The 27,274-nt window shown below is 33.3% G+C and overlaps 1 protein-coding gene across 1 annotated transcript in view; it reads left to right on the forward strand.

Annotated features, from left to right (window-relative positions):
• LOC127723871 (uncharacterized) overlaps positions 1-26,458 on the forward strand; it is a 38,124-nt gene extending 11,666 nt beyond the window's left edge. Inside the window, exon 3 of the mRNA XM_052230593.1 lies at positions 23,103-26,458. Coding sequence (XP_052086553.1) covers positions 23,103-25,081 — 1,979 coding nt within the window. The 3' untranslated portion in view covers positions 25,082-26,458. The remainder of the gene's footprint in view (positions 1-23,102) is intronic.
• Positions 26,459-27,274: the final 816 nt, after the last annotated feature.

The raw sequence follows: 27,274 nt of genomic DNA on the forward strand, positions 1-27,274 counted from the left end.
GTAGTTTTTGTAGTATACAAACAGTACTGCACTCAGGTTTTAGTGTGTTCATAGACTTCCCCTTTTGACTTTACAAGGAGTTTGTATCACGCAATATTATGGATTTCTAATTTTATGATAATTTAAAAATATGTATATTTATCAAGATATGGCATGATATGCTTATTGGCAAATATTATTTTGATATTCCTGATTAGATGATTGCAGTACTGTTATAATAATCATATCTATCCAATGTTTCACACCCTTTTATCGCAAAAAATCATTTGCATTTTTATCGGTTAAAACACAAAAGTAACATTATTACGCTGAAACTCTACATAACATTACTTATGGCGTCACAACTTTGGCGTCTTCGATTATGTCCTACGCTCAAGGGTGACCATAGGTTAATTATCAAATGTTTTAGGTTTACCTAATAAGTGTAACAAACTTTCTGCTTCTGTTAATATCTTAATTAGAAGCAGTGAAACTCAAGCAAACAACTGGATAACTTTTTCAGAATAGCCCGAGGCCAAAAGGCCGACATGATTGGTATTGTTGCATTGGTTGTAAAATGTATTTCTCAGTATCTGGCTAACAAAAAAATAGAGTGATTGGGTATATCCAACAAACAATGTCAATCAGATGTAGGTTCTTAAAATTATCTTTAATTAGAAGATGTGGTATGAATGCCAATGAGACAACCTTCCATCCAAGTCACAATGTGTAAAAAGTAAACAATTATAGGTCTAGTACGGCCTTTAACAAGGACCCTTGCCTCACAACGAACATCAAGTTTTTAAGCACATTTGCTTAAAATTTTGCAGTAATATCAATATCGTTTACGCTTCAATCTACTGTTTCCTTTGCTTAATTGAAAGATCTACTTCATCATGCCATAACAGTGTGCTTTTATTTATTTGTTATGAAAGTAAGAAACATAGGTAAATATTCCTTAATTTGGGACATCTAAATCCTAATTTGTGATGAGGCATACTGATTTCTGCAACAAACACAAGGAATTGAATATTATCAAAATGCTGACTTTTGTTATCAAATATAAATATATATTTATATATATTAACAAAACGCATTTGACTAGCAGGTCGAACAACGGATGTTCTTAAACCCTGCTGACTGCCATGGCGATTGCCAAATAAACGGATCACCAGATGTAAAAATGGATCTTAATTTATTATTTATTACCGGATATGGTGTACAAATTTTTGCACCTCATTTTTGCGGTATACCATCTTTTCCGCAAGCTTATTGTTTTCTGTTTGGTATTTAATTAATAAATTAAGATCCATTTTTACATCTGGTGTTCCGTTTTTTTGGCAATCGCCATGGCAGTCAGCAAGGTTTAAGAACATCCGTTTTTCGACCTGCTAGTCAAATGCGTTTTGTTAAAATATACTTTTTCACTTTTTTGGTCTTTTGGAAAATGTTGTTTGTGCTGTATTTAGACCACTCTACCAAGAAATTTGTTTTGCATGCAAACGTATAAAAATTGCAGTTTTTATCAAACGCAATCATAGGTTTCAACGTTGTTTTCAATTTAGACTTGTTTATATGTTTTCGTTTGGGCTTGTATTATATTTGCCTTCGGGTTTATATGATCCGTTCATCCTATTTTGACTCTTCAAAATTCAAGAGTCAGTCCGAAATTGGGGTAAATTATATGGCCTTCCAAATACCTTTTCTATTCCTAACATCACTGAAGACACATTAATTGTCGAAATCCGGATATGGTGTACAAATTTTTGTACCTCATGCTTGCTGTATACTATCTTTTCCGCTAGTTTATTGTTTTCTGTTTTGTATCTAATTAATAAATTAAGATCCATTTTTACATCTGGTGATCCGTTTTTTTGGCAATCCAGTCAGCAGGTTTAAGAACATCCGTTGTTCGACCTGCTAGTCAAACGCGTTTTGTTAAAATATACTTTTCATCTTTTTTGGTCTTTTGGGAAATGTTGTTTGTGCTGTATTTAGACCACTCTATCAAGAAATTTGTTTTGCATGCACACGTATAAAAATTGCGGTTTTTATCCAACGCAATCATAGGTTTGAACGTTGTTTTAAATTTAGACTTGTTTATATTTTTTCTTTTATACTTGTATTATATTTGCCTCCGGGTTTATATGATCCGTTCGTTTATTTTTACTCTTCAAAATTCAAGAGTCAGTCCGAAATTGAGGTAAATTATATGGCCTTCCAAATACCGTTTCGATTCCTAACATCACTGAAGAGACATTAATTGTCGAAATCCGGATATGGTGTACAAATTTTTGCACCTCATGTTTGCGGGATACCATCTTTCCCGCAAGTTTATTGTTTTCTGTTTTGTATTTAATAAATAAATTAAGATCCATTTTTACATCTGGTGATCCGTTTATTTGGCAATCGCCATGGCAGTCAGCAGGGTTTAAGAAGAGCCGTTGTTCAACCTGCTAGTCAAATGCGTTTTGTTAAAATATACTTTTTCACTTTTTTGGTCTTTTGGAAAATGTTGTTTTTAGCTGTATTTAGACCACTCTACCAAGTAATTTGTTTTGCATGCACACGTATAAAAATAGCGGTTTTATCCAACGCAATCATAGGTTTGAACGTTGTTTTCAATTTAGACTTGTTTATATTTTTTCGTTTGGGCTTGTATTATATTTGCCTTCTGGTTTATATGATCCGTTCGTCCTATTTTGACTCTTCAAAATTCAAGAGTCAGTCCGAAATTGAGGTAAATTATATGGCCTTCCAAATACCGTTTCGATTCCTAACATCACTGAAGAGACATTAATTGTCGAAATCCGGATATGGTGTACAAATTTTTGCAACTCATGTTTGCGGTATACCATCTTTTCCGCAAGTTTATTGTTTTCTGTTTTGTATTTAACAAATAAATTAAGATCAATTTTTACATCTGGTGATCCGTTTATTTGGCAATCGCCATGGCAGGCAGCAGGTTTAAGAACATCCGTTGTTCGACCCGCTAGTCAAATGCGTTTTGTTAAAATATTTTTTATCACTTTTTTGGTCTTTTGGAAAATGTTGTTTGTGCTGTATTTAGACCACTCTACCAAGAAATTTGTTTTGCATGCACACGTATAAAAATTGCGGTTTTTATCCAACGCAATCATAGGTTTGAACGTTGTTTTCAATTTAGACTTGTTTATATTTTTTCGTTTGGGCTTGTATTATATTTGCCTTCGGGTTTATATGATCCGTTCGTCCTATTTTGACTCTTCAAAATTCAAGAGTCAGTCCGAAATTAAGGTAAATTATATGGCCTTCCAAATACCTTTTCGATTCCTAACACCACTGCAGAGATTAATTGTCGAAATCCGAATATGGTGTTCAAATGTTTGCACCTCATGGGTGCGGTATACCATCTTTTCCGCAAGTTTATTGTTTTCCGTTTGGTATTTAATTAATAAATTAAGATCCATTTTTACATCTGGTGATCCGTTTATTTGGCAATCGCCATGACAGTCAGCAGGGTTTAAGAACATCCGTTGTTTGACCCGCTAGTCAAATGTGTTTTGTTTAAATATACTTTTTCACTTTTATGGTCTTTTGGAAAATGTTGTTGGTGCTGAATTTAGACCACCCTACCTAGAAATATGTTTTGCATGCACACGTATAAAAATTGCGGTTTTTATCCAACGCAATCATAGGTTTGAACGTTGTTTTCAATTTAGACTTGTTTATATTTTTTCGTTTGGGCTTGTAATATATTTGCCTTCGGGTTTATATGATCCGTTTGTCCTATTTTTACTCTTCAAAATTCAAGAGTCAGTCCGAAATTAAGGTAAATTATATGGCCTTCCAAATACCATTTCGATTCCTAACATCACTGAAGACACATTAATTGTCGAAATCCGGATATGGTGTACAAATCTTTGCACCTCATGTTGCGGTATACCATCTTTTCCGCAAGTTTATTGTTTTCTGTTTTGTATTTAATAAATAAATTAAATTCCATTTTTACATCTGGTGATCCGTTTATTTGACAATCGCCACGGCAGTCAGCAGGTTTAAGAACATCCGTTGTTCGACCTGCTAGTCAAATACGTTTTGTTAAAATACACTTTTTCACTTTTTTGGTCTTTTGGAAAATGTTGTTTGTGCTGTATTTAGACCACTCTAACAAGAAATTTGTTTTGCATGCACACGTATAAAAAATGCGGTTTTTATCCAACGCAATCATAGGTTTGAACGTTGTTTTCAATTCAGACTTGTTTATATTTTTTCGTTTGTCCTTGTAATATATTTGCCTTCGGGTTTATATGATCCGTTCATCCTATTTTGACTCTTTACAATTCAAGAATCAGTCCGATATTGAGGTAAATTATATGGTCTTCCAAATACCATTTCGATTCCTAACATCACTGAAGAGACAATAATTGTCGAAATCCGGATATGGTGTACAAATTTTTGACCCTCATGTTTGCGGTATACCATCTTTTCCGCAAGTTTATTGTTTTCTGTTTTGTATTTAATAAATAAATTAAGATCCATTTTTACATCTGGTGATCCGTTTTTTTTTTGCAATCGCCATGGCAGTCAGCAGGGTTTAAGAACAGCCGTTGTTCAACCTGCTAGTCAAATTCGTTATGTTAAAATATACTTTTTCACTTTTTTGGTCTTTTAGAAAATGTTGTTTTTAGCTGTATTTAGACCACTCTACCAAGTAATTTGTTTTGCATGCACACGTATAAAAATTGCGGTTTTTATCCAACGCAATCATAGGTTTGAACGTTGTTTTCAATTTAGACTTGTTTATATTTTTTCGTTTGGGCTTGTATTATATTTGCCTTCGGGTTTATTTGATCCGTTCGTCCTATTTTTACTCTTCAAAATTCAAGAGTCAGTCCGAAATTGAGGTAAATTATATGGCCTTCCAAATACCGTTTCGATTCCTAACATCACTGAAGAGACATTAATTGTCGAAATCCGGATATGGTGTACAAATTTTTGCAACTCATGTTTGCGGTATACCATCTTTTCCGCAAGTTTATTGTTTTCTGTTTTGTATTTAACAAATAAATTAAGATCAATTTTTACATCTGGTGATCCGTTTAGTTGGCAATCGCCATGGCAGGCAGCAGGTTTAAGAACATCCGTTGTTCGACCTGCTAGTCAAATGCGTTTTGTTAAAATACTTTTTATCACTTTTTTGGTCTTTTGGAAAATGTTGTTTGTGCTGTATTTAGACCACTCTACCAAGAAATTTGTTTTGCATGCACACGTATAAAAATTGCGGTTTTTATCCAACGCAATCATAGGTTTGAACGTTGTTTTCAATTTAGACTTGTTTATTTTTTTTCGTTTGGGCTTGTATTATATTTGCCTTCGGGTTTATATGATCCGTTCGTCCTATTTTGACTCTTCAAAATTCAAGAGTCAGTCCGAAATTAAGGTAAATTATATGGCCTTCCAAATACCTTTTCGATTCCTAACACCACTGCAGAGATTAATTGTTGAAATCCGAATATGGTGTTCAAATGTTTGCACCTCATGTGTGCGGTATACCATCTTTTCCGCAAGTTTATTGTTTTCCGTTTGGTATTTAATTAATAAATTAAGATCCATTTTTACATCTGGTGATCCGTTTATTTGGCAATCGCCATGACAGTCAGCAGGGTTTAAGAACATCCGTTGTTTGACCCGCTAGTCAAATGTGTTTTGTTAAAATATACTTTTTCACTTTTATGGTCTTTTGGAAAATGTTGTTGGTGCTGAATTTAGACCACCCTACCTAGAAATATGTTTTGCATGCACACGTATAAAAATTGCGGTTTTTATCCAACGCAATCATAGGTTTGAACGTTGTTTTCAATTTAGACTTGTTTATATTTTTTCGTTTGGGCTTGTAATATATTTGCCTTCGGGTTTATATAATTCGTTCGTCCTATTTTTACTCTTCAAAATTCAAGAGTCAGTCCGAAATTAAGGTAAATTATATGGCCTTCCAAATACCATTTCGATTCCTAACATCACTGAAGACACATTAATTGTCGAAATCCGGATATGGTGTACAAATCTTTGCACCTCATGTTGCGGTATACCATCTTTTCCGCAAGTTTATTGTTTTCTGTTTTGTATTTAATAAATAAATTAAATTCCATTTTTACATCTGGTGATCCGTTTATTTGACAATCCAGTCAGCAGGTTTAAGAACATCCGTTGTTCGACCTGCTAGTCAAACGCGTTTTGTTAAAATATACTTTTTATCTTTTTTGGTCTTTTGGGAAATGTTGTTTGTCCTGTATTTAGACCACTCTATCAAGAAATTTGTTTTGCATGCACACGTATAAAAATTGCGGTTTTTATCCAACGCAATCATAGGTTTGAACGTTGTTTTCAAATTAGACTTGTTTATATTTTTCTTTTATACTTGTATTATATTTGCCTTCGGGTTTATATGATCCGTTCGTCCTATTTTTACTCTTCAAAATTCAAGAGTCAGTCCGAAATTGAGGTAAATTATATGGCCTTCCAAATACCGTTTCTATTCGTAACATCACTGAAGAGACATTAATTGTCGAAATCCGGATATGGTGTACAAATTTTTGCACCTCATGTTTGCGGTATACCATCTTTTCCGCAAGTTTATTGTTTTCTGTTTTGTATTTAATGAATAAATTAAGATCCATTTTTACATCTGGTGATCCGCTTATTTGGCAATCGCCATGGCAGTCAGTAGGTTTAAGAACATCCGTTGTTTGACCTGCTAGTCAAATGCGTTTTGTTAAAATATACTTTTTCACTTTTTTGGTCTTTTAGAAAATGTTGTTTGTTCAGTATTTAGACCACTCTACCACAAAATTTGTTTTGCTAGCACACGTATAAAAATTGCGGTTTTTAACCAACGGAATCATAGGATTGAACGTTGTTTTCAATTGAGACTTGTTAATATTTTTTCGTTTGGGCTTGTATTATATTTGCCTTCGGGTTTATATGATCCGTTCGTCCTATTTTGACTCTTCAAAATTCAAGAGTCAGTCCGAAATTGAGGTAAATTATATGGCCTTCCAAATACCGTTTCGATTCCTAACATCACTGAAGAGACATTAATTGTCGAAATCCGGATATGGTGTACAAATTTTTGCACCTCATGTTTGCGGTATACCATCTTTTACGCAAGTTTATTGTTTTCTGTTTGGTATTTAATTAATAAATTAAGATCCATTTTTACATCTGGTGATCCGTTTATTTGGCAATCGCCATGGCAGTCAGCAGGGCTTAAGAACATCCGTTGTTCGACCTGATAGTCAAATGCGTTCTGTTAAAATATACTTTTTCACTTTTTTGGTCTTTTGGAAAATGTTGTTTTTTCTGTAATTAGACCACTCTACCAAGAAATTTGTTTTGCATGCACACGTATAAAATTGCGGTTTTTATCCAACGCAATCATAGGTTTGAACGTTGTTTTCAATTTAGACTTGTTTATTTTTTTTTCGTTTTGGCTTGTATTATATTTGCCTTCGGGTTTATATGATCCGTTCATCCTATTTTGACTCTTCAAAATTGAAGAGTCAGTCCGAAATTGAGATAAATTATATGGCCTTCCATATACCTTTTCGATTCCTAACATCACTGAAGACACATTAATTGTCGAAATCCGGATATGGTGTACATATTTTTGGACCTCATGTTTGCGGTATACCATCTTTTCCGCAAGTTTATTGTTGTCTGTTTGGTATTTAATTAATAAATTAAGATCCATTTTACATCTGGTGATCCTTTTTTTTTGGCAATCGCCATGGCAGTCAGCAGGGTTTAAGAACATCCGTTGTTCGACCTGCTAGTCAAATGCGTTTTGTTAAAATATACTTTTTATCTTTTTTGGTCTTTTGGAAAATGTTGTTTGTGCTGTATTTAGACCACCTTACCAAGAAATTTGTTTTGCATGCACACGTATAAAAATTGCGGTTTTTATCCAACGCAATCATAGGTTTGAACGTTGTTTTCAATTTAGACTTGTTTATATTTTTTCGTTTGGGCTTGTATTATATTTGCCTTCTGGTTTATATGATCCGTTCGTCCTATTTTGACTCTTCAAAATTCAAGAGTCAGTCCGAAATTGAGGTAAATTATATGGCCTTCCAAATACCGTTTCGATTCCTAACATCACTGAAGAGACATTAATTGTCGAAATCCGGATATGGTGTACAAATTTTTGCACCTCATGTTTGCGGGATACCATCTTTTCCGCAAGTTTATTGTTTTCTGTTTTGTATTTAATAAATAAATTAAGATCCATTTTTACATCTGGTGATCCGTTTATTTGGCAATCGCCATGGCAGTCAGCAGGGTTTAAGAACAGCCGTTGTTCAACCTGCTAGTCAAATGCGTTATGTTAAAATATACTTTTTCACTTTTTTGGTCTTTTGGAAAATGTTGTTTTTAGCTGTATTTAGACCACTCTACCAAGTAATTTGTTTTGCATGCACACGTATAAAAATAGCGGTTTTTATCCAACGCAATCATAGGTTTGAACGTTGTTTTCAATTTAGACTTGTTTATATTTTTTCGTTTGGGCTTGTATTATATTTGCCTTCTGGTTTATATGATCCGTTCGTCCTATTTTGACTCTTCAAAATTCAAGAGTCAGTCCGAAATTGAGGTAAATTATATGGCCTTCCAAATACCGTTTCGATTCCTAACATCACTGAAGAGACATTAATTGTCGAAATCCGGATATGGTGTACAAATTTTTGCAACTCATGTTTGCGGTATACCATCTTTTCCGCAAGTTTATTGTTTTCTGTTTTGTATTTAACAAATAAATTAAGATCAATTTTTACATCTGGTGATTCGTTTATTTGGCAATCGCCATGGCAGGCAGCAGGTTTAAGAACATCCGTTGTTCGACCCGCTAGTCAAATGCGTTTTGTTAAAATATTTTTTATCACTTTTTTGGTCTTTTGGAAAATGTTGTTTGTGCTGTATTTAGACCACTCTACCAAGAAATTTGTTTTGCATGCACACGTATAAAAATTGCGGTTTTTATCCAACGCAATCATAGGTTTGAACGTTGTTTTCAATTTAGACTTGTTTATATTTTTTCGTTTGGGCTTGTATTATATTTGCCTTCGGGTTTATATGATCCGTTCGTCCTATTTTGACTCTTCAAAATTCAAGAGTCAGTCCGAAATTAAGGTAAATTATATGGCCTTCCAAATACCTTTTCGATTCCTAACACCACTGCAGAGATTAATTGTCGAAATCCGAATATGGTGTTCAAATGTTTGCACCTCATGGGTGCGGTATACCATCTTTTCCGCAAGTTTATTGTTTTCCGTTTGGTATTTAATTAATAAATTAAGATCCATTTTTACATCTGGTGATCCGTTTATTTGGCAATCGCCATGACAGTCAGCAGGGTTTAAGAACATCCGTTGTTTGACCCGCTAGTCAAATGTGTTTTGTTAAAATATACTTTTTCACTTTTATGGTCTTTTGGAAAATGTTGTTGGTGCTGAATTTAGACCACCCTACCTAGAAATATGTTTTGCATGCACACGTATAAAAATTGCGGTTTTTATCCAACGCAATCATAGGTTTGAACGTTGTTTTCAATTTAGACTTGTTTATATTTTTTCGTTTGGGCTTGTAATATATTTGCCTTCGGGTTTATATGATCCGTTTGTCCTATTTTTACTCTTCAAAATTCAAGAGTCAGTCCGAAATTAAGGTAAATTATATGGCCTTCCAAATACCATTTCGATTCCTAACATCACTGAAGACACATTAATTGTCGAAATCCGGATATGGTGTACAAATCTTTGCACCTCATGTTGCGGTATACCATCTTTTCCGCAAGTTTATTGTTTTCTGTTTTGTATTTAATAAATAAATTAAATTCCATTTTTACATCTGGTGATCCGTTTATTTGACAATCCAGTCAGCAGGTTTAAGAACATCCGTTGTTCGACCTGCTAGTCAAACGCGTTTTGTTAAAATATACTTTTTATCTTTTTTGGTCTTTTGGGAAATGTTGTTTGTCCTGTATTTAGACCACTCTATCAAGAAATTTGTTTTGCATGCACACGTATAAAAATTGCGGTTTTTATCCAACGCAATCATAGGTTTGAACGTTGTTTTCAAATTAGACTTGTTTATATTTTTTCTTTTATACTTGTATTATATTTGCCTTCGGGTTTATATGATCCGTTCGTCCTATTTTTACTCTTCAAAATTCAAGAGTCAGTCCGAAATTGAGGTAAATTATATGGCCTTCCAAATACCGTTTCTATTCGTAACATCACTGAAGAGACATTAATTGTCGAAATCCGGATATGGTGTACAAATTTTTGCACCTCATGTTTGCGGTATACCATCTTTTCCGCAAGTTTATTGTTTTCTGTTTTGTATTTAATGAATAAATTAAGATCCATTTTTACATCTGGTGATCCGCTTATTTGGCAATCGCCATGGCAGTCAGTAGGTTTAAGAACATCCGTTGTTTGACCTGCTAGTCAAATGCGTTTTGTTAAAATATACTTTTTCACTTTTTTGGTCTTTTAGAAAATGTTGTTTGTTCAGTATTTAGACCACTCTACCACAAAATTTGTTTTGCTAGCACACGTATAAAAATTGCGGTTTTTAACCAACGGAATCATAGGATTGAACGTTGTTTTCAATTGAGACTTGTTAATATTTTTTCGTTTGGGCTTGTATTATATTTGCCTTCGGGTTTATATGATCCGTTCGTCCTATTTTGACTCTTCAAAATTCAAGAGTCAGTCCGAAATTGAGGTAAATTATATGGCCTTCCAAATACCGTTTCGATTCCTAACATCACTGAAGAGACATTAATTGTCGAAATCCGGATATGGTGTACAAATTTTTGCACCTCATGTTTGCGGTATACCATCTTTTACGCAAGTTTATTGTTTTCTGTTTGGTATTTAATTAATAAATTAAGATCCATTTTTACATCTGGTGATCCGTTTATTTGGCAATCGCCATGGCAGTCAGCAGGGCTTAAGAACATCCGTTGTTCGACCTGATAGTCAAATGCGTTCTGTTAAAATATACTTTTTCACTTTTTTGGTCTTTTGGAAAATGTTGTTTTTTCTGTAATTAGACCACTCTACCAAGAAATTTGTTTTGCATGCACACGTATAAAATTGCGGTTTTTATCCAACGCAATCATAGGTTTGAACGTTGTTTTCAATTTAGACTTGTTTATTTTTTTTTCGTTTTGGCTTGTATTATATTTGCCTTCGGGTTTATATGATCCGTTCATCCTATTTTGACTCTTCAAAATTGAAGAGTCAGTCCGAAATTGAGATAAATTATATGGCCTTCCATATACCTTTTCGATTCCTAACATCACTGAAGACACATTAATTGTCGAAATCCGGATATGGTGTACATATTTTTGGACCTCATGTTTGCGGTATACCATCTTTTCCGCAAGTTTATTGTTTTCTGTTTTGTATTTAATAAATAAATTAAGATCCATTTTTACATCTGGTGATCCGTTTATTTGGCAATCGCCATGGCAGTCAGCAGGGTTTAAGAACAGCCGTTGTTCAACCTGCTAGTCAAATGCGTTATGTTAAAATATACTTTTTCACTTTTTTGGTCTTTTAGAAAATGTTGTTTTTAGCTGTATTTAGACCACTCTACCAAGTAATTTGTTTTGCATGCACACGTATAAAAATAGCGGTTTTTATCCAACGCAATCATAGGTTTGAACGTTGTTTTCAATTTAGACTTGTTTATATTTTTTCGTTTGGGCTTGTATTATATTTGCCTTCGGGTTTATATGATCCGTTCGTCCTATTTTGACTCTTCAAAATTCAAGAGTCAGTCCGAAATTGAGGTAAATTATATGGCCTTCCAAATACCGTTTCGATTCCTAACATCACTGAAGAGACATTAATTGTCGAAATCCGGATATGGTGTACAAATTTTTGCAACTCATGTTTGCGGTATACCATCTTTTCCGCAAGTTTATTGTTTTCTGTTTTGTATTTAACAAATAAATTAAGATCAATTTTTACATCTGGTGATTCGTTTATTTGGCAATCGCCATGGCAGGCAGCAGGTTTAAGAACATCCGTTGTTCGACCCGCTAGTCAAATGCGTTTTGTTAAAATATTTTTTATCACTTTTTTGGTCTTTTGGAAAATGTTGTTTGTGCTGTATTTAGACCACTCTACCAAGAAATTTGTTTTGCATGCACACGTATAAAAATTGCGGTTTTTATCCAACGCAATCATAGGTTTGAACGTTGTTTTCAATTTAGACTTGTTAATATTTTTTCGTTTGGGCTTGTATTATATTTGCCTTCGGGTTTATATGATCCGTTTGTCCTATTTTGACTCTTCAAAATTCAAGAGTCAGTCCGAAATTTAGGTAAATTATATGGCCTTCCAAATACCGTTTCGATTCCTAACATCACTGAAGAGACATTAATTGTCGAAATCCGGATATGGTGTACAAATTTTTGCACCTCATGTTTGCGGTATACCATCTTTTACGCAAGTTTATTGTTTTCTGTTTGGTATTTAATTAATAAATTAAGATCCATTTTTACATCTGGTGATCCGTTTATTTTGCAATCGCCATGGCAGTCAGCAGGGCTTAAGAACATCCGTTGTTCGACCTGATAGTCAAATGCGTTCTGTTAAAATATACTTTTTCACTTTTTTGGTCTTTTGGAAAATGTTGTTTTTTCTGTATTTAGACCACTCTACCAAGAAATTTGTTTTGCATGCACACGTATAAAATTGCGGTTTTTATCCAACGCAATCATAGGTTTGAACGTTGTTTTCAATTTAGACTTGTTTATTTTTTTTTCGTTTTGGCTTGTATTATATTTGCCTTCGGGTTTATATGATCCGTTCATCCTATTTTGACTCTTCAAAATTGAAGAGTCAGTCCGAAATTGAGATAAATTATATGGCCTTCCATATACCTTTTTGATTCCTAACATCACTGAAGACACATTAATTGTCGAAATCCGGATATGGTGTACATATTTTTGGACCTCATGTTTGCGGTATACCATCTTTTCCGCAAGTTTATTGTTGTCTGTTTGGTATTTAATTAATAAATTAAGATCCATTTTACATCTGGTGATCCTTTTTTTTTGGCAATCGCCATGGCAGTCAGCAGGGTTTAAGAACATCCGTTGTTCGACCTGCTAGTCAAATGCGTTTTGTTAAAATATACTTTTTATCTTTTTTGGTCTTTTGGAAAATGTTGTTTGTGCTGTATTTAGACCACCTTACCAAGAAATTTGTTTTGCATGCACACGTATAAAAATTGCGGTTTTTATCCAACGCAATCATAGGTTTGAACGTTGTTTTCAATTCAGACTTGTTTATATTTTTTCGTTTGTGCTTGTAATATATTTGCCTTCGGGTTTATATGATCCGTTCATCCTATTTTGACTCTTTACAATTCAAGAATCAGTCCGATATTGAGGTAAATTAAATGGTCATCCAAATACCATTTTGATTCCTAACATCACTGAAGAGACAATAATTGTCGAAATCCGGATATGGTGTACAAATTTTTGACCCTCATGTTTGCGGTATACCATCTTTTCCGCAAGTTTATTGTTTTCTGTTTTGTATTTAATTAATAAATTAAAATCCAATTTTACATCTGGTGATCCGTTTATTTGGCAATCGCCATGGCAGTCAGCAGGGCTTACGAACATCCGTTGTTCGACCTGCTAGTCAAATGCGTTTTGTTAAAATATACTTTTTCACTTTTTTGGTCTTTTAGAAAATGTTGTTTGTGGTGTATTTAGACCACTCTACCACGAAATTTGTTTTGCTAGCACACGTATAAAAATTGCGGTTTTTAACCAACGGAATCATAGGATTGAACGTTGTTTTCAATTGAGACTTGTTTATATTTTTTCGTTTGGGCTTGTATTATATTTGCCTTCGGGTTTATATGATCCGTTCGTCCTATTTTGACTCTTCAAAATTCAAGAGTCAGTCCGAAATTGAGGTAAATTATATGGCCTTCCAAATACCGTTTCGATTTCTAACATCACTGAAGAGACATTAATTGTCGAAATCCGGATATGGTGTACAAATGTTTGCACCTCATGTTTGCGGTATACCATCTTTTCCGCAAGTTTATTGTTTTCTGTTTGGTATTTAATAAATAAATTAAGATCCATTTTTACATCTGGTGATCCGTTTTTTTGGCAATCCAGTCAGCAGGTTTAAGAACATCCGTTGTTCGACCTGCTAGTCAAACGCGTTTTGTTAAAATATACTTTTTATCTTTTTTGGTCTTTTGGGAAATGTTGTTTGTGCTGTATTTAGACCACTCTATCAACAAATTTGTTTTGCATGTACACGTATAAAAATTGCGGTTTTTATCCAACGCAATCATAGGTTTGAACGTTGTTTTCAAATTAGACTTGTTTATATTTTTTTTTTATACTTGTATTATATTTACCTTCGGGTTTATATGATCCGTTCGTCCTATTTTTACTCTTCAAAATTCAAGAGTCAGTCCGAAATTGAGGTAAATAATATGGCCTTCCAAATACCGTTTCTATTCCTAACATCACTGAAGACACATTTATTATCGAAATCCGGATATGGTGTACATATTTTTGGACCTCATGTTTGCGGTATACCATCTTTTCCGCAAGTTTATTGTTGTCTGTTTGGTATTTAATTAATAAATTAAGATCCATTTAAGTTTATTGTTTTCTGTTTGGTATTTAATTAATAAATTAAGATCCATTTTACATCTGGTGATCCTTCTTTTTTTGGCAATCGCCATGGCAGTCAGCAGGGTTTAAGAACATCCGTTGTTCGACCTGCTAGTCAAATGCGTTTTGTTAAAATATACTTTTTATCTTTTTTGGTCTTTTGGAAAATGTTGTTTGTGCTGTATTTAGACCACCTTACCAAGACATTTGTTTTGCATGCACACGTATAGGAGTTGCGGTTTTTATCCAACGCAATCATAGGTTTGAACGTTGTTTTCAATTCAGACTTGTTTATATTTTTCTTTTATACTTGTATTATATTTGCCTTCGGGTTTATATGATCCGTTCGTGCTATTTTTACTCTTCAAAATTAAAGAGTCAGTCCGAAATTAAGGTAAATTATATGGCCTTCCAAATACCTTTTCGATTCCTAACATCACTGAAGACACATTAATTGTCGAAATCCGGATATGGTGTACATATTTTTGGACCTCATGTTTGCGGTATACCATCTTTTCCGCAAGTTTATTGTTGTCTGTTTGGTATTTAATTAATAAATTAAGATCCATTTTACATCTGGTGATCCTTTTTTTTTGGCAATCGCCATGGCAGTCAGCAGGGTTTAAGAACATCCGTTGTTCGACCTGCTAGTCAAATGCGTTTTGTTAAAATATACTTTTTCACTTTTTTGGTCTTTTAGAAAATGTTGTTTGTGGTGTATTTAGACCACTCTACCACGAAATTTGTTTTGCTAGCACACGTATAAAAATTGCGGTTTTTAACCAACGGAATCATAGGATTGAACGTTGTTTTCAATTGAGACTTCTTTATACTTTTTCGTTTGGGCTTGTATTATATTTGCCTTCGGGTTTATATGATCCGTTCGTCCTATTTTGACTCTTCAAAATTCAAGAGTCAGTCCGAAATTGAGGTAAATTAAATGGCCACCCAAATACCGTTTCGATTTCTAACATCACTGAAGAGACATTAATTGTCGAAATCCGGATATGGTGTACAAATTTTTGCACCTCATGTTTGCGGTATACCATCTTTTCCGCAAGTTTATTGTTTTCTGTTTGGTATTTAATAAATAAATTAAGATCCATTTTTACATCTGGTGATCCGTTTTTTTGGCAATCCAGTCAGCAGGTTTAAGAACATCCGTTGTTCGACCTGCTAGTCAAACGCGTTTTGTTAAAATATACTTTTTATCTTTTTTGGTCTTTTGGGAAATGTTGTTTGTGCTGTATTTAGACCACTCTATCAAGAAATTTGTTTTGCATGTACACGTATAAAAATTGCGGTTTTTATCCAACGCAATCATAGGTTTGAACGTTGTTTTCAAATTAGACTTGTTTATATTTTTTCTTTTATACTTGTATTATATTTGCCTTCGGGTTTATATGATCCGTTCGTCCTATTTTTACTCTTCAAAATTCAAGAGTCAGTCCGAAATTGAGGTAAATAATATGGCCTTCCAAATACCGTTTCTATTCGTAACATCACTGAAGACACATTAATTATCGAAATCCGGATATGGTGTACATATTTTTGGACCTCATGTTTGCGGTATACCATCTTTTCCGCAAGTTTATTGTTGTCTGTTTGGTATTTAATTAATAAATTAAGATCCATTTAAGTTTATTGTTTTCTGTTTGGTATTTAATTAATAAATTAAGATCCATTTTACATCTGGTGATCCTTTTTTTTTGGCAATCGCCATGGCAGTCAGCAGGGTTTAAGAACATCCGTTGTTCGACCTGCTAGTCAAATGCGTTTTGTTAAAATATACTTTTTATCTTTTTTGGTCTTTTGGAAAATGTTGTTTGTGCTGTATTTAGACCACCTTACCAAGAAATTTGTTTTGCATGCACACGTATAGAAATTGCGGTTTTTATCCAACGCAATCATAGGTTTGAACGTTGTTTTCAATTCAGACTTGTTTATATTTTTCTTTTATACTTGTATTATATTTGCCTTCGGGTTTATATGATCCGTTCGTGCTATTTTTACTCTTCAAAATTCAAGAGTCAGTCCGAAATTAAGGTAAATTATATGGCTTTCCAAATACCGTTTCTATACGTAACATCACTGAAGACACATTAATTTTCGAAATCCGGATATGGTGTACAAATTTTTGCACCTCATGTTTGTGGTATACCATCTTTTCCGCAAGTTTATTGTTTTCTGTTTTGTATTTAATTAATAAATTAAGATCCATTTTTACATCTGGTGATCCATTTATTTGGCAATCGCCATAGCAGTCAGCAGGTTAAAGAACATCCGTTGTTTAACCTGCTAGTCAAATGCGTTTTGTTAAAATATACTTTTTATCTTTTTTGGTCTTTTGGAAAATGTTGTTTGTGCTGTATTTAGACCACTCTACCAAGAAATTTGTTTTGCATGCACACGTACAAAAATTGCGGTTTTTATCCAACGCAATCATAGGTTTGAACGTTGTTTTCAATTGAGACTTGTTTATATGTTTTCGTTTGGGCTTGTATTATATTTGCCTTCGGGTTTATATGATCCGTTCGTCCTATTTTGACTCTTCAAAATTCAAGAATCAGTCCGAAATTGAGGTAAATAATATTGCCTTCCAAATACCGTTTCGATTCCTAACATCACCGAAGAGACATTAATTGTCGAAATCCGGATATGGTGTACAAATTTTTGAACCTCATGTTTGCGGTATACCATCTTTTCCGCAAGTTTATTGTTTTCTGTTTGGTATTTAATTAATAAATTAAGATCCATTTTTACATCTGGTGATCCGTTTATTTGGCAATCGCCATGGCAGTCAGCAGGGTTTAAGAAAATCCGTTGTTTAACCTGCTAGTCAAATGCGTTTTGTTAAAATATACTTTTTCACTTTTTTGGTCTTTTGGAAATTGTTGTTTTTTCTGTATTTAGACCACTCTACCAAGAAATTTGTTTTGCATGCAAACGTATAAAATTGCGGTTTTTATCCAACGCAATCATAGGTTTGAACGTTGTTTTCAATTTAGACTTTTTTATTTTGTTTTCGTTTGGGCTTGTATTATATTTGCCTTCGGGTTTATATTCTCCGTTCATCCTATTTTGACTCTTCAACATTGAAGAGTCAGTCCGAAATTGAGATAAATTATATGGCCTACCAAATACCTTTTCGATTCCTAACATCACTGAAGACACATTAATTGTCGAAATCCGGATATGGTGTACATATTTTTGGACCTCATGTTTGCGGTATACCATCTTTTCCGCAAGTTTATTGTTGTCAGTTTGGTATTTAATTAATAAATTAAGATCTATTTTTATATCTGGTGATCCGTTTATTTGGCAATCGCCATGGCAGTCAGCAGGGTTTAAGAACATCCGTTGTTTAACCTGCAAGTCAAATGCGTTTTGTTAAAATATACTTTTTCAGTTTTTTGGTCTTTTGGAAAATGTTGTTTGTGCTGTATTTAGACCACTCTACCAAGAAATTTGTTTTGCATGCACACGTATAAAAATTGCGGTTTTTATCCAACGCAATCATAGGTTTGAACGTTGTTTTCAATTTAGACTTGTTTATATTTTTTCGTTTGGGCTTGTATTATATTTGCCTTCGGGTTTATATGATCCGTTCGTCCTATTTTGACTCTTCAAAATTCAAGAGTCAGTCCGAAATTGAGGTAAATTATATGGCCTTCCAAATACCGTTTCGATTCCTAACATCACTGAAGAGACACTTATTGTCGAAATCCGGATATGGTGTACAAATTTTTGCACCTCATGTTTGCGGTATACCATCTTTTTCAGCAAGTTTATTGTTTTCTGTTTTGTATTAAATAAATAAATTAAGATCCATTTTTACATCTGGTGATCCGTTTTTTTGGCAATCCAGTCAACAGGTTTAAGAACATACGTTGTTCGACCTGCTAGTCAAACGCGTTTTGTTAAAATATACTTTTTATCTTTTTTGGTCTTTTGGGAAATGTTGTTTGTGCTGTATTTAGACCACTCTATCAAGAAATTTGTTTTGCATGCACACGTATAAAAATTGCGGTTTTTATCCAACGCAATCATAGGTTTGAACGTTGTTTTCAATTTAGACTTGTTTTTATTTTTTCTTTTATACTTATATTATATTTGCCTTCGGGTTTATATGATCCGTTCGTCCTATTTTTACTCTTCAAAATTCAAGAGTCAGTCCGAAATTGAGGTAAATTATATGGCCTTCCAAATACCGTTTCTATACGTAACATCACTGAAGAGACATTAATTGTCGAAATCCGGATATGGTGTACAAATTTGTGCACCTCATGTTTGCGGTATACCATCTTTTCCGCAAGTTTATTGTTTTCTGTTTTGTATTTAATTAATAAATTAAGATCCATTTTTACATCTGGTGATCCTTTTATTTGGCAATCGCCATAGCAGTCAGCAGGTTAAAGAACATCCGTTGTTTAACCTGCTAGTCAAATGCGTTTTGTTAAAATATACTTTTTATCTTTTTTGGTCTTTTGGAAAATGTTGTTTGTGCTGTATTTAGACCACTCTACCAAGAAATTTGTTTTGCATGCACACGTATAAAAATTGCGGTTTTTATCCAACGCAATCATAGGATTGAACGTTGTTTTCAATTTAGACTTGTTTATATTTTTTCGTTTGGGCTTGTATTATATTTGCCTTTGGGTTTATATGATCCGTTCGTCCTATTTTGACTCTTCAAAATTCAAGAATCAGTCCGAAATGGAGGTAAATTATATGGCCTTCCAAATACCGTTTCGATTCCTAACATCACTGAAGAAACACTACTTGTCGAAATCCCGATATGGTGTACAAATTTTTGCACCTCATGATTGCGGTATACCATCTTTTTCCGCAAGTTTATTGTTTTCTGTTTGGTATTTAATAAATAAATTAAGATCCATTTTTACATCTGGTGATCCGTTTTTTTGGCAATCGCCATGGCAGTCAGCAGGTTTAAGAACATCCGTTGTTCGACCTGCTAGTCAAACGCGTTTTGTTAAAATATACTTTTTATCTTTTTTGGTCCTTTGGGAAATGTTGTTTGTGCTGTATTTAGACCACTCTATCAAGAAATTTGTTTTGCATGCACACGTATAAAAATTGCGGTTTTTATCCAACGCAATCATAGGTTTGAACGTTGTTTTCAATTTAGTCTTGTTTATATTTTTCTTTTATACTTGTAATATATTGGCCTTCGGGTTTATATGATCCGTTTGTCCTATTTTTACTCTTCAAAATTCAAGAGTCAGTCCGAAATTAAAGTAAATTATATGGCCTTCCAAATACCGTTTCTATTCGTAACATCACTGAAGAGACATTAATTTTCGAAATCCGGATATGGTGTACAAATTTTTGCACCTCATGTTTGCGGTATACCATCTTTTCCGCAAGTTTATTGTTTTCTGTTTTGTATTTAATAAATACATTAAGATCCATTTTTACATCTGGTGATCCGTTTATTTGGCAATCGCCATGGCAGTCAGCAGGTTTTAGAACATCCGTTGTTTGACCTGCTAGTCAAATGCATTTTGTTAAAATATGCTTTTTCACTTTTTTGGTCTTTTGGAAAATGTTGTTTGTGCTGTATTTAGACCACTCTACCACGAAATTTGTTTTGCATGCACACGTACAAAAATTGCGGTTTTTATCCAACGCAATCATAGGTTTGAACGTTGTTTTCGATTGAGACTTGTTTATATGTTTTCGTTTGGGCTTGTATTATATTTGCCTTCGGGTTCATATGATCCGTTCGTCCTATTTTGACTCTTCAAAATTCAAGAATCAGTCCGAAATTGAGGTAAATAATATGGTCTTCCAAATACCGTTTCGATTCCTAACATCACTGAAGAGACATTAATTGTCGAAATCCGGATATGGTGTACAAATTTTTGCACCTCATGTTTGCGGTATACCATCTTTTCCGCAAGTTTATTGTTTTCTGTTTGGTATTTAATTAATAAATTATGATCCATTTTTACATCTTGTAATCCGTTTTTTTAGCAATCGCCATGGCAGTCAGCAGGGCTTATGAAGATCCGTTGTTCGACCTGCTAGTCAAATGCGTTTTGTTAAAATATACTTTTTCACTTTTTTGGTCTTTTGGAAAATGTTGTTTTTTCTGTATTTAGACCACTCTACCAAGAAATTTGTTTTGCATGCACACGTATAAAAATTGCGGTTTTTATCCAACGCAATCATAGGTTTGAACGTTGTTTTCAATTTAGACTTGTTTATTTTTTTTTTTTCGTTTGGGCTTGTATTATATTTGCCTTCGAGTTTATATAATCCGTTCATCCTATTTTGACTCTTCAAAATTGAAGAGTCAGTCCGAAATTGAGATAAATTATATGGCCTTCCAAATACCTTTTTGATTCCTAACATCACTGAAGACACATTAATTGTCGAAATCCGGATATGGTGTACATATTTTTGCACCTCATGTTTGCGGTATACCATCTTTTCCGCAAGTTTATTGTTGTCTGTTTGGTATTTAATTAATAAATTAAGATCCATTTAAGTTTATTGTTTTCTGTTTGGTATTTAATTAATAAATTAAGATCCATTTTACATCTGGTGATCCTTTTTTTTTGGCTATCGCCATGGCAGTCAGCAGGGTTTAAGAACATCCGTTGTTCGACCTGCTAGTCAAATGCGTTTTGTTAAAATATACTTTTTATCTTTTTTGGTCTTTTGGAAAATGTTGTTTGTGCTGTATTTAGACCACCTTACCAAGAAATTTGTTTTGCATGCACACGTATAAAAATTGCGGTTTTTATCCAACGCAATCATAGGTTTGAACGTTGTTTTCAATTTAGACTTGTTTATATTTTTTCGTTTGTGCTTGTATTATATTTGCTTCGGGTTTATATGATCCGTTCATCTTATTTTGACTCTTCAAAATTCAAGAGGCAGTCCGAAATCGAGGTAAATTATATGGCTTTCCAAATACCGTTTCGATTCCTCACATCACTGAAGAGACATTAATTGTCGAAATCCGGATATAGTGCACAAATTTTTGCACCTAATGTTTGCGGTATACCATCTTTTCCGCAAGTTTATTGTTTTCTGTTTGGTATTTAATTAATAAATTAAGATCTATTTTTATATCTGGTGATCCGTTTATTTGGCAATCGCCATGGCAGTCAGCAGGGTTTAAGAAAATCCGTTGTTTAACCTGCTAGTCAAATGCGTTTTGTTAAAATATACTTTTTCACTTTTTTGGTCTTTTGGAAAATGTTGTTTGTGCTGTATTTAGACCACTCTACGAAGAAATTTGTTTTGCATGCACACGTATAAAAATTGCGGTTTTTATCCAACGCAATCATAGGTTTGAACGTTGTTTTCAATTTAGACTTGTTTATATTTTTTTTGTTTGGGCTTGTATTATATTTGCCTTCGGGTTTATATGATCCGTTCGTCCTATTTTGACTCTTCAAAATTCAAGAGTCAGTCCGAAATTGAGGTAAATTATATGGCGTTCCAAATACCGTTTCGATTCCTAACATCACTGAAGAGACACTAATTGTCGAAATCCGGATATGGTGTACAAATTTTTGCACCTCATGTTTGCGGTATACCATCTTTTCCGCAAGTTTATTGTTTTCTGTTTGGTATTTAATTAATAAATTAAGATCTATTTTTATGTCTGGTGATCCGTTTATTTGGCAATCGCCATGGCAGTCAGCAGGGGTTAAGAACATCCGTTGTTTAACCTGCTAGTCAAATGCGTTTTGTTAAAATAATTTTTTTACTTTTTTGGTCTTTTGGAAAATGTTGTTTGTGCTGTATTTAGACGACTTTACCAAGAAATTTTTTTTGCATGCAAACGTATAAAAATTGCGGTTTTTATCCAACGCAATCATAGGTTTGAACGTTGTTTTCTATTTAGACTTGTATATATATAAATATATATATAAGTTCAAACTCTGGACCACAACTGGCTGAAGTATGCATGAATTTTAATTAGACAGAATTCATTCAAAGCATCATGTAAACAAACAAACAAACACCACAAAAAACATCTTGCAAAATTCTTACATTCTACTTTCAGATTGCACGATAATATCTTGTTACTCGAGAAGATATGTCTAAATGCATAATTACAGCTCATGTATCCCACTGACCTTGATATCAATGATACAAAAAAAAAAGCAGAAAGTCAGATTTCTATCTTGGTCTATTTATATATATCGAGATAGATGGATTTTAACTTAAACTTGTTACAAATGTGATTTCAAATTTCCAGTTGTCAACTTGTTATCTATGAGTAGTAACATGCCCTTTGCCCCTTCGTATGGATATTGATAAATCTAAGAAAATACGTTACGCTTTTGCATGATCGCACTTTGCCAACCTCATTGGTGTATGCCGTACACAAAAATTTTAATCAATAAAACTACTAAATTTATTTTTATAGATTACTTGACCTGGACTAGAAATCGTATGAAAGAAAGATACTTATACGAACATTTAGTGAATACAGTTGGTTCTGAAATAGACTTTCGAAAAAGACAAAAACTTTTTATTTTAAAGGACATGTTGAATAATGCAGCTTTGTCAAGCTTAACAGAAATAACGAGTGGAAGTTTAGGTGAAGGTCTAGATTTACCTGGTAGGGACATCGATCTAATGTACGTCATCCATGAAGTAGATGTAATACAAGACAGAAGGACTATCAAACAACCTTTAGAACATGTAAAACGTACAACATTGCTTATGGAGACTGAACATAATCATCCTGGATTTACCAGACTCCGATTGTTAAAAGGATTTCATCTGGAAATTGACTTTATAACATTAGAAACCTTTGAAAATACCAATAAAGGCCTATATTTATCAGTGAACAAATTTGTTAGTAAGTTAAAGCAATTACATCCATTTCTGAAGCTATCAACACACGGTCCCTGTGTATCAAGTAAAGGTCAAAAAACGGATTTCGCATACTGTATTCGAAGTAAATATTTACCGTACAATGCAAAAGAATGGACTTTACGCAATCGACAGCAATGGCCCCCGAATAACATCATTGATAAGATTAAAAAAGGCGGATGTTTGCTAGTCCCTATTGGACCAAAGACTATGCCAGATTGTAATATATTGTGGAGATTATCTTTCTCTGAGGCAGAAAAACAACTTGTACATTCGTTTAATTTCACTCAACTGTTATGTTACTGTCTCCTCAAACTTACATTAAAGCATATCGTTAACACAAACAAACATGCTGAAGGTTTATTGTGTTCTTACTTTATGAAGACAGCTTTATTCTGGGTCTCAGAGGAAGTGGATATAGACACGTTTCAATTGTCCAAATTAATTGTCTGTTTTTCGCACTGCATAAATAAACTAATAGTGTGGGCAAAAAAGTGCTACTGTCCGAACTATTTTATACCACAACAAAATATGTTCTTAGGAAAGGTCAATCTTGATAACAATAAGATACTGGTAAATGTATTAGATAACATTAAATGCGAAGGAATTGTTGGATTGATAAATAAATTATTTCCGCAAGACAATACAAATCATACTTTATTAAGAACACATATTGAATCTTCCTTCATGATGTTAGACTTTCTTTTTTATAAGACGTGTGGGTTCGATTCTGCAACAGACTTATCAGGATGTTTAAAGGCACTGATGTTTTCAAAATCTTTTATTAAGTCCACATCTTCGACATTTATTATTGATATATGTAATCACCAACAAGCTATAATAAGTCAACATGCAGCACAGTTACTACCAATACCAACCAAGATGACTGACAAGTACAACATGCACAAACGGTATCATAGATATTTACAAGCCGGTACCAAGACAGATGCTGTATCCGGTTGGTTGTTATACGCATCGTTTTATTATGTCACAGAACAGTTCAATGTGACACTCAGACTAACGGAGTATGTCCTATCAAGATGTTCATCTGAGATGACGTTAAAAGGCAAAGATAACTACAGAGAAGAACAGATAAATAATTATAGAATGCATATCAATTCTACAATGACATTTAATGACAAGATGAGAATAGCTATGGTTAATAATGTCAAGTACGTAAAGCAATCATCTTTAATACCCGACGAACTGCAGCTAGAAGTGAATGACAAGCCCGTGTTTATACCGCCTACTGTTATGTCACACTGTCTTCGATTTCTTTGTTACCATCATCTTGGTGATATTTCTAAAAGACACCAGGCATTATATGATTTAATGCTCTGTCTAGATGACTCAAATTTCGTTATTTCAGATACCATATCTGTTTCAATAACAGTACTTGGGCTTTGCCAAGAAATATCGGGTGATAAGGAAACAGCCGATTATTGTTATACTGAAGCGTTGAAATCTGATGATGTAGTTAGTGCTACAGCAGAAGCAAGGAAATCCAAACTCCAAAAAGAACTGTAATATAATATTTAACCATCAACAGTAATTGGAGCATGTTATTTGATACACGTATTAGTCAATTAAGGTATTAGTAGTCATAGGATATATGTTAAATTCTGCTCTATGTATGACAATATGACAATACTGTAGGATTTGTCTGATATTTACAGGACTTATTAATGATAAGAAATGTATATATTATTCCAGCATATACATTATCTGATTCATTAACAGTATTTCAAATGTAATATCATTACATACAGACATAATATATCAGTGTAAGGACTCTTAACAAATGCTTAAGTGTCTAAATGTCGAAAGGATTAATCTTTTCAAATAACATTACTTTTATAATTTCATTCAAAATGTGTTATTACTGATGTCTTCTTATCCCGTGTTAGTCATCCTTTAATCTTAACATATTATTTAAGGTTAAGAATTTCAATAAACATAATACAATATCAGTAATAAAATATAATCGAACAAAACTTGTGAAGTTCACTATTTTGCTAGTTTATAAATAGTCCTTGCAACAGGGATATATTATGTCAGTGTGTAAGGATTTCTACTAATCATATTTTTACCCTCGATATGAAATACACTTTATTTCACAATACCTGGATTGGAAAAAATAATTTTAAATTTGTTCATTTTTGTTTTACTATTTTGTAACAGATTAAATTAGTATATGGACAGCAAAAACACACAAAAAAGAAAAGCTCTTGTACTGCTGTTATCATCTCAAAGTCATAGTGAGGTCTTCAACACGGAGTAAAACAAACAGACTTTTTCTTGTTTCCTTAAAATAGAAATGACATGGTTAATGCTGCTAGGAACACATTCGTCTTTTAAATAATTTTTGCTTTATATCTTTTCTAATACTTATTTTTTTAACATAGTCTTGTAAAAACATTGATATCATTGCATAATTGAATATGTTCAATGTAACTTGGTACAACATAATTTTCATTTATCATGTTTAACAATACAACATACCTAAAATCCTGGGTCAGCCATTTTGTACAAAAATACTAACGCAGGTGAAAACTTAACAATAAAATCCATTACTATTGCTAATTATACTAAAAACTCCTTATGTCAAAAGCATTTCCGGGGGAAAAAGTCCATAAACAAATCTGCATATGCAGAAAAGTTCTAGGAGATCTTTCATAAAAAGAAGAAAAAAAGACAAATTTGGAAAACTATTTCCCTTTGATTATATATTTTTGTTTTTCGTTTTTCAACATTGCTCTATACAGCAGAATTACAATTACACCAAAAATTACTCATTAAAAATTCTCAATTGTATAGTTGTTAACTTGGTATGAATGATAATAGCTCAGTTCAAAACAGATTTTATTTACATCTGTCCAGCCTCCTTTCAGAAAATACAGTAAATATGGTACAAATAAGTTTAGGCCACAAAGTATAAATGGATATGCATCCTCTTTCATGTTAGAAAAGTAATTAGAGAATAGATTGGTTTATAAGTTTAAACCACACATATATTTAAAAATATGTGGTGTGATTGCAAATGAGACTAGAGACTAAATGATGTTACTGTACGGCTTTTAAACAATGAGCAAAACCCATACATGAGAGTTTTCTATAAAAGACCTCTCACCTGAAAAAATATAAAACACTATTCAAAGAATGATCCATTAATTGGGGGTTACCACATCTTTCAGCACTATTGTGTTATTTCATGGCGGTAAGGTTTCATTAGTGGAAGAAGACTTAGTGCCCGTTGAGAAACACCGACCTCCGGTTCAAAGCAGAAATCCAGTGGCATAATCTATTGTATGTGGTAATAGTTTCTGTCTTAAGATTAACAAATTTCAACTTATCACCATTTAAAAGCACAGTTCAATATCTGACAGTAGAAGAATCAATTATTGTAAAACATTTAACACCGAGCAAAAAAAAAGAAAAGGGGACACCACACCACAAGCGCCTGTGTATTATGTAATCTGATCCATTCTCTGAGCAACCAGAAAAAAATCCATTTGTTTCTATTTTATAATCAACTCAATATGGTTAAAGATACAATAAACAAGAACATTTAAACGATGACCATCAACAATTTCACGTTATTTGTAGTTTGATTTGTATCTTAAATTAGATCTCGCGGGAATAGACAAGGTGAGTTATCCTGTCATACTTTGCTAAACTGTCAGCCGGAACAGTTGGCCTGTCTTTCTGTCCACTTTGGAC

The sequence above is a fragment of the Mytilus californianus genome, unplaced genomic scaffold (assembly GCF_021869535.1).
Source record: "Mytilus californianus isolate M0D057914Y unplaced genomic scaffold, xbMytCali1.0.p SCAF_1, whole genome shotgun sequence".
Taxonomy (NCBI): Eukaryota; Metazoa; Mollusca; class Bivalvia; order Mytilida; family Mytilidae; genus Mytilus; species Mytilus californianus.